This window comes from Gymnogyps californianus, chromosome 2 (assembly GCF_018139145.2).
Source record: "Gymnogyps californianus isolate 813 chromosome 2, ASM1813914v2, whole genome shotgun sequence".
In the NCBI taxonomy this organism is placed as follows: Eukaryota; Metazoa; Chordata; class Aves; order Accipitriformes; family Cathartidae; genus Gymnogyps; species Gymnogyps californianus.
The window spans coordinates 50,986,563-51,005,194 of NC_059472.1; the positions used below are offsets into that span (position 1 = coordinate 50,986,563).

General features: G+C 43.1%; 1 protein-coding gene across 2 annotated transcripts in view; it reads left to right on the forward strand.

Moving 5' to 3' along the window:
• The first annotated feature begins 3,179 nt into the window (after window positions 1-3,179).
• Window positions 3,180-18,632, forward strand: part of OSBPL1A (oxysterol binding protein like 1A) — an 80,770-nt gene continuing 65,317 nt past the window's right edge. Inside the window, exons 1-7 of one of the 2 annotated variants that reach the window (XM_050892188.1) lie at window positions 6,936-7,037; window positions 7,224-7,303; window positions 8,843-8,965; window positions 13,637-13,722; window positions 15,872-15,946; window positions 17,087-17,198; window positions 18,180-18,265. In XM_050892188.1, the coding sequence (XP_050748145.1) occupies window positions 7,267-7,303; window positions 8,843-8,965; window positions 13,637-13,722; window positions 15,872-15,946; window positions 17,087-17,198; window positions 18,180-18,265 (519 nt within the window). In that variant the 5' untranslated portion in view covers window positions 6,936-7,037; window positions 7,224-7,266. Of the gene's footprint in view, window positions 3,214-6,935; window positions 7,038-7,223; window positions 7,304-8,842; window positions 8,966-13,636; window positions 13,723-15,871; window positions 15,947-17,086; window positions 17,199-18,179; window positions 18,266-18,632 lie in introns of those variants that run through there. The other variant, XM_050892189.1, reaches the window with a different exon arrangement.

Genomic DNA, 18,632 nt, shown 5'->3' on the forward strand with positions numbered 1-18,632 from the left:
TAAACCACTAGTAACCTATGTCAACTGTGCAGAGGCAGAAGGGGGTGTAGGGAGGCGCCGCTTGTCTTGTCTCAGCTGCAAATGGTACCTTGCAAAATGAGAAATGATCAGCATCTTGGCTTGTGTAGTTGCTAATGATGACATCAACCACAATAGTGTGGTTACTTTTTTTCAAGTAATGGCAATGAAGAGTGGTATTATTTCAAAATTTCCAGCTGAAATACTTCTAGTCATAGGGTTTGGTTGCCTGCAGCAACGAATTCAACTAGTTGATTAAGCACTACACCTAGCAGAAGCTCCCTCCCTAAATAAGTTTCTCTTCAGGAAGCGCTATGGCCTTACAGCTTCAAATTCTGCAGTCAGGTTGCCCCGTCACCCCATCCCAGAATATGAGACATGTAAAATATACTATACTGTGAAAACCGTTGACAAAACAGTTCAGTGAGTTCTGTCCAAGGCAGTTTTGCCAGTGGATTCAGCCCTAACATGGGAAGCATTTCATGCTTTCTGCATCACTAATTTCAGCAGGTGATTCAGAAAAAGGAAAGACATGAAAAAAATATAGAAGATATGCTCAAAACAGAAAGAAGCCTTGATATCAGCGACACTGTTTTTCTCATTTCTACACTTCAAAGTCCAAAACACACTGGGTTATTACTCAGGTATGTGCAAGGAGGCGAAACATCGGTGGAAAATAGACACTCCTTGAAGACGCTGGAAGCAGGGGGATTGTAGTGATCCTGACCAGGAGACCACTGTACATCCAGGAGGCAGTGATCCACAGTACAGTTAACCTGAGCAGGCCCAGGTCTGTGCTGTGCTGCCTTCAGGCCTGCCTTCTGGTGCACAAAGCCCTTGGCCGCAGGATAAACTCCACCAGCTCCTTGTCACAGAGGAGCTTGCAGGCAGCTCCCACTTGGTGCAGGCGATTACACCACCTGCATGGCCTTGCCTTTATCTAGAAGTGCAGCAAGAAGTTCTCATGTGAACATCCTTTATGAATAACTGTTTTCTTGTAAGAAAATTAAAATAGCTCGAATGACCAAGGAGGAGCTTCCCTCCACGGATGGGATCTGTGCAGCGTGCCGTGGGAGAAGTCCATCCAGGGTCAGTCCAATGCTGCAGAAACGTGGGGTTCACAGCATCTGAAGGGATGTAAGTTTTACTCGCTATCTGTATTACTCTTCTCTATTATGCCTTTTTAAAACAGTAATTTTATTAAGCCATTTGTTGTCAGGCCTTTCTTACTGAGATTCAGAGAAAAACCCAGCACCGTCCCTCTCAATTCATTGCCCCTACTCCCTGGTGCAGAACAGGGAGCTACAATATAACTGACTGGCTGAAGGGTAAAGTTCTGTGCTATAAACTCTGTGCTGCATTGCAATGGGTTATAGAGTAGGGGGATGCTGATACTTTCATTTTTATATTATATTTTATATTATAATTTTATTACAAAATTATAATAAATATGAGGAAATAATATAAATATTTTTGTATAGTATTTGTGTATGTAAAATATAATACAAAATAGGAAAAGGGAAGGATGCTTGATTTTATTGTAAGGTTGCTTGGAGCAGTTATGGCATTGTGAAAGACGGCTCAAAGCCAGAAGCAAGAGGAAGAAATAAAGGGAAAGAAGCTTAGACAGACTGACAGCAGTGGGCGAGAGCATAAGAAAAGATATGAATGTGGGCATGAAACAGCTAGTGCTCTGAAAGTAAGGACAGCAACTTGAAGACCTGCTCCTAAGGAAAGAAAGTCAATGTGATCCTTCACTGAAGCCTCTCAGATGTCATACGCTTCTTGCTGAAGCAACCCTGGAAGCAGATCTCTTAACTAAGATAAACTAATTTAAAGTAACGAAAAGCAGAAGTCCAAACACGGTAAATTTGTGTTATCTCTGCAGGTGTGGAACTGTTCCTTTTCTTCTTTTGGTACTTCATTCTTAAAACCTTAAAAACATAGGTAGCTATAGACAATACAGAAAAATGAAGCATGCCTCATTATTTATGTCTCAAGAGTTTCACAAGAATTGCTCAGGTTTAAACTTGTCCACTTTTGGAACAGAAGTTTCATCTTAATCTTTTGAGATAGTTTCTCATGGCACCTGTGGCTCCTGCCCTGCCTTTTCAGCACTCCTCCTGCATATGACACAGACTTGGTCGTGCCTCAACACCGCAAAGCCTCGCTGCTTCCTTAATAAATTCCTGCAGGATTTCAAAGGCACTGTGGGAGCTTTCAAAATGCAAAACCCCTCTCAGGTGCTAAAGGCAGAAAAACAAGGTGCCGGCCATTGGCTTCAGGTGAAAGGTGTAGTGGAGAATAAATAAGGGCAGGATGAACAGATGGGAAGGAGTGGTGGACTAAAGGGCCTTGAATGAAGGGAGTACTTCACTTTTTGTCCCCAGGAGTACCCAATCTCTCGCTCTTTTAGGGTTGCTTTTGGCCACGGTGTTCTTAGGAGCGGTGCACGCATTCACAATTTCCTTTTACTCGTGCCACATTTGTATACGGGACTGAAGCGATTTCCAAGAACACCCTTTTTCCCCTCTGGTGATACATCGTTCTTGTACTCTTACGGTCCTCTTTTGAGGCCGTTTTGTCCAACCCCTCTACATCTCCGTGAACGCCTGTCAGTGTCCTCGCGTTGCCGCCGCCGCTTCCGTCCCTGTTTCGTAGCTCCCCTCAGCAGCGGCACGGCCCGGGGTGCTCTCAGGGCAGAGGGGAGCCAAAGCCCAGCAGCTCGGGTCGCGGCGGCAGGCAAACCCAAGCGAGAACCGGGCACTATCTGTCGGGCAGCGCCGGCGCCGCAGGGGCGTCACTGTCCCTCCCCGGGAAGAGCGGCCGCCGCCGGCTGCACCCGGTGTGGGCTCGTTTGTCTCAGAAAACGGGCGGGCGCAGGGCCCTTGGCGGGGCCCTGCTTCACCCCTCGCGGCTTTTCGGGCGGGCCCCGGCGAGCCCGCGACCCCCACGGATGCAGAACGACCCCGCCGCCTGCTCCCACCCGCTACCCGGCCCTGCGGGGAGGCGAGAAGGGGACCCCCCCAAGGCGGCCGTCACCAGTCCCGCGGGCCGGGTCCAAGGGGGCGGGGCCGTGGCGAAGGGGGCGGAGCTCTGCCCCGCCCCGCCGGGAGCCTGCACCGCCCGTCCTGCGCGGCGGGGGGGGAGCGGCCCGCGCTGCCGAGGCGCCGCCGCCGGTCACGTGCGGGGCCGGTGCGTATAACACAACGCGGGGGGGAGGGGGCGGCGGCGGCAGCAGCGAGCTGCGCGGAGCGGTGAGGCGAGGCTGGCGGTGGGTCGGCTCACCCGCCCCGGGCGTATTTTCTTCCGCGGCGCGCAGGGGGGGGACCCGGGAACGGCAGGAGACGCGCCCTCCCGCTGCGGCGTCTGCTTTGTTGCTGCCGTTATTACGTGTCTTGCTGTCCCTTCTCCCCGGGCTGCTTCCCGAGCTGGCGCTGCCCGCCCGTGCCCGCGGGGCGGGGAGGGGGTGCCAAGTTCAGCCAGAGCCGGCTGCGAGGGGCGCGGCAGGGCTGCCGGGCCGGGCCGGGCCGGGCCGGGGAGGCCTGCGGGGCCGGCGCTGCGTGAGAGGGTACGTGCCCCCGCCGGGCCGCCCGCCCCGGAGAACCGCGGTTCGTTGGCCGCCTCAGGCACCGCCTCTCCTCCGCGGCCGCCGGGAGCGTGTTTGGGGGTGTGGTGGGGGTGTCGCTGCTCCCCCCCCCCCGAGCCTCTTACAGCGTGACCCGGCAAGCCGTCCGCCGTGCGGGGGGGGCGGCCCAAAGTAAGGCTGGGGTCGAGGCTGAGGAGCCGAAGCAGAGGCAGCCTTAGTAGCCGGGGCGGGGGGGGAGGCTCTGGCCTTCGGGAAGCGGTGTGAGCGCCAGCTGTGGTGCGCGGGTGGCCCTTCCTCCTCCTCCTCCTCCTCCTCCTCGTGCTTGCAACAGCCCCGTAGCCGCGGCGGAGCTGCGGGCGGGTGGCCGGTGCCTCCAGGTGTGGTGGTCCGCGCCCTGGGTCTGAGCGCACCTTTCCCATAGGCAAGAAGTGCAGTTGCTGTGCCGCGTCAGCCTGTCGCCCTAAAAAGTGTTTAATTACCGGTACTGAAACGAGCTGCTCGATTCCAGCCGCACGTAGGGAACTGCAGCGGTTCTGCTGAAGTTCTGTGCTTGGAACTGTGCTTGCCTGCTGATCCGGTGAGATCTCGCACTGGCTGTGGTAAGCTTATTCAGAGCTCCTGGGCTGAAAGTAAGTCTTTGACGTAACAGAACTAAACTATGTGCAGAAAACAGCCAGGAGGTGCCTCAGAACAAGGATTAGTTTAAATAGCTATTGCCTTGGCAATGGTATTGAACAGATAGTGTGTTACTGCATCTGTATTAATTGCTACTGAGCGGACAGTAACTTGATTTTTAGATAGGCGGTGCTTTGACGTGAAGTACCATGAGACTGTGTCATAGAAGCATGTTCAACTTCTAACTTCTAGAGCCCTTTAACTGAAGATTAAAATAACTGCTTTTAGATAACATCACTCGTGCTTCTAGTACTGCAACTCTTTTTTTCTTGGAGCAACTCCTGTCAGTACAGTGTGTTCTGTGGGTTTGTAGACTGGTTCTGTCTGTTTGTGTGGTTTGGTGCATTTTGTCCTCCTCCTTTACAAGCATCATGTCGTAATGTGTGCATGCTGGGGCATGTAAGAAGTCTTCCTGAGCAAGTATCATCCTTTCCTACAGGAATCTAGTTTTCATTGCTAGAGGGAGGTCTCTTGAAATACTAGCCCTTGCTGTGCTTTTTGCCAGCCTTACTATTTGTCATGAATAGAAAGCTTCCTATGCAACCAGTAGCTACTGACTCAGAGCCTTAATGTTAAATTGGGCAGTGCCAGTACTGCTTCAGCTGCTTGCCAGGCTGCAGCAGAGTGAAAACCAGCCGTGTTCTGGTTAGTGTGTTCTGTCACTGTTCTGGGCTGTGTATATGGCAGGAGGCCTCAGCAGGAGAAGAAATCAAAGCAAAAGCAAGTGGAATAGTGCTGTCCCGTGGTCAGGGATGGCACTTTGGGTCTTCATAGACCGCTTTGTGAGAAAAGCAGCTTTTTTTTGCTTGGACTCTCTCCTAGCAGTTGGGTAAAGTTGGTAGTTTGCATATCGGTAGTTAGGTGGCCTTTCATGGTTAAGTATTCTGCAAAACTCCCTTAAGCAGGCGTGCAGGCAGAATGGTAACCTGGGCTCTCTACTCTGTGTTGGAAACAACCTCTGTGTGAAGACAGATGCTGTAGTAGCGTAATTTGATCACTCTGGCATAGGTGTCATAGAAGAAGATAGAAGTGGAGCATCTCAATTTTTTGAGCTATTTTTTATACCTTCTTAAAGGATAAGATTCAATTAGCAGTCAAGTACTGCTCTGGTAGTCCTAATGAGTTCAATGGAAGTGCCTTGCAGTCACATCTCAGCTGTATAGGAGCACTAAATATTGTTCTTGTGGTGTTTTCTGATGGTATACCAGTGACTGTAGAGATGACCATACAAGCCTTTCAAGAGCACAAGGCATAAAGATGAGCTGTGAGAGGCAGTTTAACCTGTATCAGCTGATTGATGGAGTAAGGTAATGATGGCAACACCACTGACTGAACAGATGTCCGCTTTCTTAAATGGCTAGTAGCTTTGCATATAGGCAGCACAATTCATAGAGATTAACCTGCTAGTAGTATCTTATGGCTAATAAATCCAAACTAAACTATTAAGTTTCTCCCTCAGTGCTGATGGTCTGGCTCGGTACCTCAAAACTGGTGGATGGGGATTTTGGTGTGCTCTTGGTGGTGGGTCATATGACCAAATAAACTCCTGTCCACAGGGGAGTGCAGGTGTATGAAGTACGGTTGTAGGTGCATAGCGTTTGAGTGCCTGTGTATTGATTTCTTTCCATACTCTAAACTTGCCACTCAATTCTGTTGGTGGTTGCTCATCTCCATTATAGAGCAAATCCTGTTGCTTAAAACAGTATTTTCAAGCTTATACTAAGTTCTGTTAAGAGCCTCTTTGCTGCCAGCTTCATTTAGGCACTTCATTTAGCTTTTTAGCTAAAACTTTAGGTTCTGTTTCCATTGTCTGATGAGTAACTGCACACAGATTCACTTTCCAGCCCCAATTGTAGGAACATTTTCATGCGAATGAGCCTTCTAACTATGACTAATAGCCAGACAGTCATTCTTCTGCATCATTGCATGCTTCAAGCTTACAAAGTATATTTGAAATTGGAGGCTTGGGCTGAACAGCAAAGTCTTTGGGGACCAAACCAGTGAAGCAGGCGGACCCTTCTTAGCTGTGTTACTACGCATGTCACTCTACTGCTAATATTTGCTGTAAGAGTACAAACAAATTGGTGATTTTAACCTAAAGACTATTTGGGAGGAGAAAAAAATCATGCAAGTAATTTTACACAGTGATTCGGCTTTCTGTGTATCTTAGGCTGTTTAAGATGCTACTCATGTACATAACTGGCCTTGCTGCATACAAGAGTTGTGCATTTGGATTAGCTTCTTGATTCCCTTCCCAAGCAGTCTTTTCTTCCTTCTCATCAGTATCAAATGGAAATGGCAGGATCTTAATGTGTTGAAAGTGCATTGCTGTTCATACCAGCTCTGTATGTGGGATGTTGACAAATGATACGAGTAATGATAGGAGTGTGTTTCTCTCATCTGAGACATTTGAGAGATTGCTAAAGAAATATTGTGTGGGCGGGGGTGAAAATGAAGGATGAGCTTTGGTTTTTTCCCCCATCCCTGATGGGCAGGCCAGCAAAATGAGCTCTAACTATCCTCTTTGCTTTTGTCTGTATGATTCTCAGTGCTGCATTCTGTGTCCACCTGAAACAGTATCACTCAGCTTCAGGGAAAGTATTACAGACTGATAATACATTAACATATTTGATTTTGATCTTTCTCTAGACACTCGTAGAACTTATTCACTGAGGAAAATTATACCTGCCCCAGTAACAACAAACTGTGCTGTGTTGCCTCAGACAAGTGGATACGCTTCTGCTTAAAGGAGAAGGTAGCTTCGGGGCTCGAAGGATTACTAGAAGGACTAGTACTGTTTTGTTTTTGTTTTTTTTTTTCTAGTAGAACTGAAAAGCAGGCACAAACAAGAGTATTGTCTAACCACTGCTGGAGAAGGCATTTGTATCCTGTGTCTGTGGTAGATTGCAGGTGACTGATGCAGTCTTTTCTTCTGAAACAGGCTAGAAGGGGCTTGCTTAGTCTCTCTGTCAAATTCGTTGAAAATGGATTCCCTCTCTCCCTTTGCTGATGGAGCAAAAGGTAGGGGAAAGCTCTCTGTATGGCTAGCGCTTTGGCAGTCTGTTCTGTTCTAGACTTCTGTCTCAGTCTTGAATATTACAAGATCTGTCACTGTTACAGGCTTTTTGTTGCTTACCCAGTGTTCTCACTGTCTCATCTCTTGCTGAGTGGCTTCTCATCTTACAGTAGTCAAAGAGCTCCCTGCATCTATTTTAGCTATGAGTGTGTGTGGTGCAATCAAGCTGCCTGTCCAGTGCAGCAGAGTGTAAACAGTTTGTGGGACCAATCAAAACATCTGCTAGTATAGGAAGGCTAACTATGTGAGGCCAGTAATGTTCTTTGCAATCATTAACTGACTTCAAAAATCTAGATTCTGCAGGATCTGGTAAACCTAGTGTGTCAGGTGAAGATGCTAAACTGGAGACACTAAATTTGGACAACCTCTTCTTTTACTGTTGTTTTTAGCAGCAATAAATTGTGTATTGCAGCACAGTCTTTTGAGGCTGCTTTTAAAATTGCTTCTTGACACCTCTTAAAAGCAGTGTATTTAAATAGAACATTAACATTGTTTTTTGCCTGTGCTGAGCTGTGTTGCATCTGAGTCTACTTGTAATAACATTTAAAAAAAAATAAAAGGCAAAAAACCTTCAGATTGTGATTCTGTCAGTGTGGAAAAAGATTGGTTAAGACATCACTTAATAACTGTAGTCTGCAAGAGACCTGGTAAGTAGCAGTATCACTTGCCCAAAGGTCTAAGGCTCCCTGTCTAGCAGAGAGCTGCAAAAATAGCTATGCCAACAGGTTTTGTTTTCTCCCTTCTTTGAAAGATGTAGATACTCCTTTTTTTTGTAGTTCAAGAGCAATGGTAAGATGAGAATTAGCTAGTGATGTTTTACAGTTGCGTGTTAACTTCTTTATATTGTACTATTGTTTTTCTTAAGGTCAAATCTACAAAGTTGTTTGAGTATCTGACTCCCCTTCAAGTCAAGGTTGGAGGGGGTCAGGTATCTGAGTTCAGGAGCTGATAGTACCAGTCACTGATGGGTATCTGGTACCTCCATGTGAACATGGATTCTGTTCCCCAGGGTTGGCAGCCAAAATAAGTCTCAGTTAATTCTGAAGAAATACTTGGGCTAATAGGCATGCATAACTGCCCGCCCCCCCCCCCCGCCTCTGGAAACCTTAAGGGGTAAAGGTGAAAACCTTACAAGGAAAAAGTAAATGCTTACTGGTTATGCTTGTAGCAAGGCTTGCCTCGTTTGTGGCATACAGTTTGAACTTGCAAGCCACACTTAGAACCTGGAAAACCAAGAAGCAAGAAAACATGGGTATTTTGTTATTTAACTGCTTTATATGAGGAATTTTAATGCCTCTTAGTGGCGTGACTGAGTGCTGGACTGTTGAAAACAGCTTGCACGTTAAATGTGTTCCACAAAGAAAATAATTATCTTTCTCATACCAGTGTTAATATTAAATAAGGGAGAAAAGTGACATAATATTAAGCCATAACTTACAGCAGCATAAGAGATTGCAAAATCGGTTCTTTTGTATCTTTATTAGAGATGAATACTGAAGCAGAACAGCAGCTTCTCCATGATGCTAGAAATGGAAATGTTGAAGAAGTTAAACAGCTGTTGGACACCATGGACAAAGGAGAAATAAGCTTTGATATCAACTGTAAAGGTTAGTAGCCTTCCTCAGTTGTTTGTAATCTCACTGTTGAAGCCACATGTAGTGAAACTGTTACTGATAGTATAATCTTGCTTTCTTTGGAGTGCTCAATAGAGTAATAAAAACCACTTAAACAGCTGCTTTTACCCTGTGACTTAATGCCATACTTGCATAGGGGAGAGATCATAAAAGCAGAGTACAGGTAGTTGTAATGTACAGAAAACCTCAGAGTAATTTGCAGAAGTGTCAACAAGACAAAGAATCAGTACCTCTTTTTGCCTGTGTTCATGCTTATGCCAACTTTGGAGCTTTATAATACTAAACAAAACAGAACCTGGTGCCAGGGGATGGTTCAGGGAGGTAAAGAGCCTCCATCAGGGCTGCAGAGAAGATTAGGGTTTTTTGGGGGGGTTTTTTGGTGGGTTTTTTTTTGGCCTATGTTTCATTATCAGGTAGTAGGAGCAGCTACCTTTCTTGCCACTTGTGGGAATGTTTGGGTCAAATGTATGCTTTTTACCATTAGCAGTATACTAGGTTACCTGGGGAAAAGAAAGTAGAACTGCCAGTCGTCTGTGTCTGGGTCTTTGGCCAACATTAAAGTTTTGCACGTGCATAGCTAACGTAGTTATGGCTAAGCAACTTGCTTGCTGATCATTAAAATTTCAAACTGGGGCTGGATTTGCAAGCTTGCTATCAATTGCAGACTGCCGTATTTCTTTATTCATTTAGTAGCTTTATATTTCTCTTTATTTACATGAGTGTGTTTCTCTTTGCTTCAAAAAAGTGGATGTGTATCCCACTCTTTCTACACAGGCTGGTATTTCTTTATTCAGCATTTAACTGTTAAGCAGCACTGAGAAGATAGTGCCGCAAAGGGAGAGGGGAGAGAGCAACTATGCTTCCTCTCAGCCATGACAGAGGGAACACCTTGCCCTAAAGAGCAGGGAAACATGTTATCTGAACAAGTTCTATTCCCTTCCCAAGTCTTGTTCTTAATCATCAGTTTACTCATCCTTTTGTTTGACTACTCAGCCATGTTTGTGTTTTCCCAGTAGTTAATATGCTCACCTCAGAAAAACAAGTTGTAAAACCCAAACCCTTGCTACTTCATCTTCAGGGAGCTAGTTCATAATTTAAAGGGGAACTAGGCAGAGCTTGATGGAGCTGAAGTCCTCCACCGTCATAAGTATGTCCTTTGCAAATATTCATGACATTGTGTGTAGTGCCTAAACAACTGGAATAAAAGTACCTTAAGATTCAGGCAACAGTACCCATAAATAAGTTGCTAAAGTTTCTTGTGCTTAGAAGAGATTTCAGAGTTTCTCAGATGTGTTCTTAAACGGAATCGGAAGTCAAGAAAGCATAATGAAATGGCATAATCTGCAGTCCTGTATTATATCAAGCAAACTGGTCTCTGGTCAGCATTCCTGCTCAAAGTCAAGTGTTAGTATTGTGAAAGTGTGCAGCATAGAAGAGACTCAGCTAATGAAGGGAAAGATGGTGCTTAGCTGTTGTTCTTCCAGTTTATCAATACATGGCCAGCCAGTTAATATGTGCTTGCTAATGGGAGGTCTAGGAAGCTAGAGGCAATGTGCTGGTGATAGTTTTGGCTAAACAAAATAATTCTGAATATGGAATCTATACACAGTGAAATCTCTACTTTGTAAGTTCTGATTGTTCTAAATGTTAGAGGACACAGAAGTGTAACTAAAGTGTTCTCTGGGGGTACTGTTCTGGTTGTGTGGAACTTCAGAGTTAAATCTCTATTCTTCCGCAGTCACTCTTCAAAGACTGTTTCAATCACTCTGCTCCTGTAGAGTACTCCATTGGAAATAGTGTAAGACAAATTCAGGCCAAACAGCCTCTGCAGTGTAACTACCCCTGCCGTTCTGCCTCCTCACTAGCAAAACCACTATGTCTTGCTACAAATCCTGATCTGTTGGGTACTACCAGGTAGTAATTGCATAACCACATGATGATTAACTAGAATACAGGCTGTAGACTATAACTGACTTTTGTAACCCTCAATCTTCCTTTTCTTCCCTACAGCCTCTTGTCCTTCTGTCATTACCTTCTGGATAATCAGATGTCCCTAGAAAGTCAGGGTATGGGGAATGTCTTCAGTGCTGCAGCAGTTCCTTCAGGACTTGCATCTGTTGTGGCAATGACACTTGGCTTGGAATAAAGTACTTTTGGAGAAGGTGGGAGGCTTTACTGGAGGTAGCATAAACTACCCCCAGAGTGTATGTTGGGAGACATAAGTCTGACACATTAATGTGCCTGGGTGTCAAAGCCTACCTTCAACATCTTGTAAAACCTGTCTTGTCTTTCCAAGGGTGAGCTTATTTCTGAGGCTGTGCTCTAGATTCACAAGTGTGAAGTCTGACAACAGCAATCCCAAACATCCCGATTTCAGCCAAAGTGAAGGAAGATAAAATAAATCCAGGCTTCTTGTACTTGCTCGGTTGTGACTGAATTCTAGCCAGTCAACACTTGCAGATAAGCAAGACTTGATTGATGAGGAATCAGCCAAATGGTGTGAACTTCTACTTCCAGTTTTCTCAGTTCACTGGTTTCAAAAGAAGGTATCCACATTAAAACAGCACTAAACCCAGGTTTCATCCAAAATGATCATATTTTCTAAGGCTGTCTATGTTGGTTCATTCTCCTTAAATGCAAGAAATTAGAATATCTAGGACTTTGCAAAGTAAGAAAACTGTAAAATAAGGTCAATGGTCAATACTGTGTTATGGCAAAATTCATATTTGAATGGCTGCACAGTAGCCTAGCAGACCACAACCAGGAAATGACCACCTAGTTTGTCTCCATTCTCTAAACAAATGGTAACACGTGAGACTTAGTTACGTGGCATCAAAGCCAAAGAACTGGGTGGAAGGGGTAGGAGAATTATTTTTTTGTTCTTTTTATTCTGCTTTCCTATCCTTGCATTTTCCCCAGTGTAATGATGTCCTGATTTAAAATAATAATAAAGTGCAAACACTTGTGGTCACTTGAAGAGAAGTCACAAACACCTCAAGCACTTGAGAAGTAACTGGTCAGCTAACATCAGAAATGCAGACATTCAGAGTGGATGCAGAACAAGGGCCTGTGGCACTTTATTCAGTCAAAACTACAAATTTGGACAGATTCCTGATTTTTTTTTCATGACTGAATTCCTTGGCAGCAGCTATGTCTTGTCAATGCTGTAACTAATTACTGTCTTGGGCTAACTGTATGAATTCAGTGCAACTCAGACCTTTTGTGTTCTTTGAAAGAACCTTCTTCCCTACTAGACTGAGGGATGAATGATGTCCATTTAGTATGTTATCCAGCATACATAGTCCCAGAGTTAGTGATCCACACAGTATTTATCTTCTGTGGTACTTTAGCCCGTCAGTCACATAGGGCAGGAACTCTGTTGTAGGCCAGATAGGGATGAGGGGAAGATATTAAATCGGGTTGGAACAACAGAAGGAGTTCAGAAGAAAGAGAATCAAATAACAAAAGAAATAGCCAATAAAGGGCAGAAATGTTAGCTGGAAACAATTATAAGAAACGAGAAAATATTTCAGCTGTGAACCACATTCTAATGTTAATTTGTAATATGAGAGCAGAAAGAATGATTAACTTGCAAGACCAGCAGTTCTTTTTCCTTGTCCTAGTGGCTTGTCTCCTCAGAGCAAACTTGTGTTGTGCATGTTCCAAGCCTCAATGCTTGAGGATACATGAAAGGGGAAAACTTAATGATGGCAGTAATTTCAAAACAATTTCTAATGCCTTATTTTTATTTTGCTTCCAAATACAAAATGATAACTTTTAGGAGGCACTCGGAATACTGTGGGTCTGTTGTTTAGTAAAAACAAAGCACAAATCCGCTTTGCTTAATACAATTGCGTGTTACAATTGGAAAGTAACATCAATTGTGAACTTAGTAATCTCTAATGCTTTAATATCTTGCTTTTAAAGAAGTGATTGTAGGACAGTTCTTGAATTTCATTCATACAGCCAGTCCTCCGGGTCATGCTTTAAACGCTCTTTAAAGCATAAATCATAGTTTCCTTTGCATGGTCACTTCTGTGCCTGCTTCCTGCCTGTGCTTATCATTCCTGCAGAGGCTTAGAGCTGTAGATGGTACATGAGTTCTACAGTGCACGAAGATTTCAAATCATGATACTTAGTAAGGCTATCTTTATTAAAAATGAGTACAATCACAAGGCAACAAAAAACCCTAACATTAGGTCATCCCACCTGTTTTGAATCCTCTGTTTGGCAGATGGGTTGTCCTACCTCTCATTTGTGTGCAGGAAATAAAATCAGGTAAACCAAAGAGTTTTTTGATAAGCAAGAGAAATGTGTACTTGCATGTGCTATTTTCATAGTGAATGAAAGTAACTGAAGCTGCTTGCTACTGTTGGAGAACAACGTATTACATGAAAACAAAAGTTTTATTCTCCATCAGACTATATGACGTTTTCCTTTCAGAAAGATTTTGTAGATTTGAATCTAACATTCTCATACTGCATCCCGATTTAGTAATTCAGATGATGTCAATAGTATTGATGCTTCCAGCTTCCTTACTCCTGTTATTGTGAAGAATGATCGTCCGTGCCAACCTCCAAGCACATGACAAGATCTTTTTTGTATTATGTGACCAAAACTTAATTTACCTGTTTTGTCTTTTAGGCAGAAGTAAATCTAATATGGGTTGGACACCTCTTCACCTTGCTTGCTACTTCGGACATGCTGTTGTGGTAGAGGATTTACTGAAGGTATATTTCTACTTGCCTCTGTGTGTAAGGCAGAAAATTCTTTGTTATGCTAGAAGCAGTTAGTATTTATTCAGGTTTTTGTGATAGAAGAAAGGTGGCTTTGTAGAGAGGCAGAGCCACTCATACAGTTTATCTGCATGTGACATAGAGATAACTGATTGTTAAAACTCAGGAATGAAATAGTTGCGGTATTAAGATCAGCACAGTTTACAAGGACCCAAAATAGTGACACTGGAAGTCTATACAGTAGTATACAGCTGCTACTCTGAACATTGTTTACAATTATCAGTACTTAGCTAACTTTCTCATGGAGTATGTGTGTTTGACTGTGTAACAGTCTGAATGTAGGAATTAAAGACGTATAGTATATAGGTATGCACTCGTGAAAGCTTCAGTCTTTTTCAAGCTTAGTGGATATCTGCATGTAATAAGCCAGCATCTGATATTAGTAATGCAAATGCTTCAAGGGCCTGATCTAGCTTACTGTAGTACATAAAGTATATAATTTAGGCAATTTCACTTACTAAGTTGTAGGAAAGGCTAAAGTGTTTCAAATGCAAAAAAATCTGTGTTACCTAATTGTATGTTGTGCATAGAAGTGTGTCCAGAATTCTGTGCAAAGTAACCTGTGTGTGTTTCTTTCCAGGCACAGGCTAACATAGTTTGACTCATTATTTCTTTCTAACATCTTTGAAATAATGAACTGTGTGATGACCTTTGAAATGATGAACCTCTGTCATCAAAGCTGACCTATTTGTATCTTCATAGCCACATCTGCACTGCATTTGCAGTTGTTTCTTACTGAGTTTATTTTTTTACCCTCAGCTCTCAGGGTAGCTTCAACCAACCCTAACTGTATTATACCCTATTCATGTTTGAAAGATTTTGCTGTAGATGGCAAGACACGCTAAACAGCCTCAAATACAAAGGTAGCTAATCTAAACTTGAATTTCATTCAGAATAAAGGCTACCAGCCATAATCATGACTCTAAAGCAGGAAACGAAGTTGAGATTTCTTTGAGAAGTTCTTCTCTAGCCTACACACTTGCTCAGTAGATAATGCTGTTCTCAATCCAAGAGGGCTGCTTAAAGCAAAAGGTAAAGTTTTGTCACTTAATGCATTTATCAACACTTCCAGAGTTGGAAGAGTGTATGTAACTTTGTGCTTTCTTTGCTGATAGGGCTCTTGAAAGGGTATTATTTGAAGAATAAGTCGAATAACAGAGGAGGCTGTGCACCTCTGAAAGCTAGGCATATGTAGGTGTGTCTGTGTACTTGTGCCTAGATTTTGTGCAAATGAGTGAGATATTATCAGAAACGGAGCTCTGGAACTAGAGTCAGGTTCATCAGTTAACTTTAGGCAGGCAGCAGTAACCTGGCTAAATTATGTGATCTAAACTTATGTGATGAAGTTAAATATGTCCTGCCCCCTTTCTGACCCTTTGAGAGGTTAGGTAAAGTGGTGTACAAGAAGTGCTTAAAGAAACAAGGACAGGATTTCTTGGTTTCCTGGAACAGTGCCTGTGCAGTGTGGCAAGCAGTCTTCCTTTCAAATAAAAGGTATGGGATGGAGACAGTGTGTGACAAGAGGAAGAGAGATTCAAGACAAAGATTGTAGAAGAGAAAAGGGAGAAGGAAGGTTAAGTTTCAGATGGTACCATCTTAGTGCTGACATGGAAGTTTTCACTTCAAGTGAAAGAGCAGCAATAGGTGCCTAGAGAGAACACCACTTGTTAAATCAGGAATACCAGGAGGCCGGTGCTACTGTGTGTACATCTGTAATAATATATGTATTATTACAAAAAAAAAAACCCCACAACCAAAAAACCCAAAACAAACAAAAACCAAACCAACAACACCCTCACCCCCTGTGTTAAACTTATTTTCTGTATATCCTCCTCTTAAAAGTGAGAGATGCCTCGAAAAACGCAGGCAGCTTTTCCTTTTTGAAGCAGTTTATGCAATGCTGGTTATGAATCTTGCATATGTACTTTGTCTTTGTTTCCAGGATGGCTGCATTACAGTTCTGATCTGATTTGCCATGAGACCTACATTAGTGTCCTGTCCTCCCCTTCCCCCCAGTCAGAGGGAATAGCTATGTAGTTTTTGTTGGAAGGACATTCAGATGTCTTTTGGTCTTGCTGTTTAGGCTGGTGCAGATGTGAATGTGCTGAATGACATGGGGGACACTCCACTCCATCGTGCAGCTTTCACAGGACGTAAGGTAAAGTGTGTTGGCTTTTTTAAGCCTCAATTGTAGAATTATTAAGGAAGTACTAGCAATAAGATCACTTCAAAAATATGTTTTTTACAGTGTCTAAAAATTACTTATCGTCTGTTTTGGTACAGTGTGTTCAAAAGGACTAGACACATTGCCTAGCTGGTATAACTCTGTCCAAAACAAAAACATGGTACAAATATCTTATCTTGAAGACGAGAGAAGACTGGTCTGTGGTTTTCCTTGGTATACTTTGCCGTATTTTTTCTAGCTTTTTGTTGGCGAAGATTTTGCTAGCAGACAGAGAAAGAAATAGTAGTTGTCTTCCACTGTAGCACTGTGCATCGGTTGTGTAACTAACTGATATTGCTTCTGTTCTGCTTCTGCTGTGTGTCAGAGAAGATGCTGAAGCATAGCATTGCCTCTAGCTGCAGGTACTAATTACCATGTGGAAACCAGTGTGAAGATCTCTCGTCTACTGCTAAAGTACAACAGATTAATTTGTGTTTGTGCCTGGTATGTTTGACACAGTAAAAGGAGTAGGGCTTGTTCCTCCTAACTAACTGCATATTTACATAGAGAGAAACCGCATTGTTTTAATCTTAGTGGCTTCTGGAGGGGAAAAAACCTATAAATTAGGACACACTGGTCCATTTGGTCTCTGGAAGGGCTGTTTCTTCATAGAAAACTAGAACTAAAGAGCTTTTTATAGGCCTGTAATGTGAGACTAGTTTGATTGTTCCCCACATGCCACCATCATTCCCAAACTAGTACTACCTCTATGGATAACCTCTTGGCCCTTCTGAAGGAGTGACTACTTAGTCTCTAACCAAAAGAGCCAATCGTCCCATTTTTATCTGTCAAATTCAGCATTCACACCAGGTACACCAGCTTTTAAATTGGAGCAGGTCTGTTCAGCTATAACCGATCTCCTGTTAGTTCCTTCAGCCTGACTGACATGAGAGAGAAGGTTGCAGTTAGTCCCACTCTTCAATCTCTCTAAAACATCCCTTCCTGTTTTCATAAGTCAGCAGTGGTGAGAAGCCGTTATACAGCTCACTTACAGGATGTCAATAGCCGAAAAGCCCGATTGTGGCCTTGCCATAACAGAGATAGATAAGCAGTGTTTTTCAAATTGTTTTCCAGGAGGTGGTGATGTTACTCTTGCAGCATAATGCTGATACTTCTATTGTTAATGGGACTGGAGAGACTGCAAAAGAAGTTACTCATGATAAAGACATAAGGAATATGTTGGAAGGTAACTTTAATAGGTCATAGCCTGTTTCTTTTCAACACTGTACATTCTAAAAGCTGATTTTCTTCTGTAAGTTACAGAAGTTGAATTGAATTTTCTCTTTAAATTTGGTCATTAGAAAGAAAAAAGTCATAGGTTTTGGTTCTTGTCTGCAGTACTGACAGTTGTGGGGTTTTTTTTCCCCCACAGTATGTCTGCAAGTGACTTGGAGAGTTAAGTATCATGAATGCCAATAGCATTATTCAAGTAACTATTTCAGTCCTGCTGGGGTAATCCTATGTCAAAAGGGAAAAAAAAAGTGAAAAAAAGTAAAAAAAAAAAAAAACACGCTTCCCCTTGTTGCCTCCATTGCCTCACAGGTGTTGAAAGTGAGGGAGGTGAGTGTCCAAATACTTACATAGGCTCACTGCTTATAGTTTTGGAGAGTTCAAGAACCGTGTTGCTTCCTGGTATTATTATGTGATACCCCTAAATACTGCTGAAGCTCTGTGTCCAATACCACAGACTGTATATGTGAAAAGTGATCTCTCTTCTGATTCTACATGCAAGTGCACAGATAACAGTCCTTTCCGCTACTCATCTGCTAGATTGTTAGAGAAGAATAAAATTTCTGTAGGATGATAGGAAGAGTAGAAGAGAAACTGAAAAGAACACGGGGAACATCTGATGAGGGTGTCGCGTAGTTCCCCTGTTTTCCCTTTTATTAGGGAGTGGGGTTGGGTTGTAAGTGTTTAAAAAATAATAATAACATATATATGTGCATGTGTATACACACACATCTTGTCAAATATTACATGTTTTGAACATATTTTTGCTCTGACACAGACTTTTCTGAATAAATATTCCATTTATATCTGTCCCAAATATATAATACTGGAAACTCTTGTTTCTCTAGGCTTATTTTGATATAGTTTCTTGAATGCTGTACTTTATATGTATTTGCTACTTTATTGAGACCTTAAATTTGGGGTTTTTTTTAAATAGCAGTGGAAAGGACACAAGAAAGGAAACTGGAAGAAGAACTCTTAGGAGCAGCAAGAGAGGGGGAAACAGGGAAACTTACTGCCTTGGTAAGAATTCAAGTGCTTGTAATACTTTTGTGTTAAGTGGTTCAAGCCATAATGCTAATGTAACAACATGTGACATTAGACCTTGCATTTCAAACTGCTGTGACTTCAGAATATTAGTGCTGTGCACTGTGTTATTTTGGTAAGGTGCTGAACCCTCAAGGGTTTTCCAGCCTCCTTGTTGGAGGCTGCAAAACAGTGATTTTCAGCTTCTTTCATGTTTCTAAATACTCTTCAGTTAGTTGTAAATAGCAGTGTAATGGTTGTAGACTTACTGATGCAAGCTTGTTATGTTTTTGTGGATACCTTAATGTCATGGGTGCTTAGGTTTTCACCACAGTATGGCCTATTTTAAATCTTGAAAGTAAGC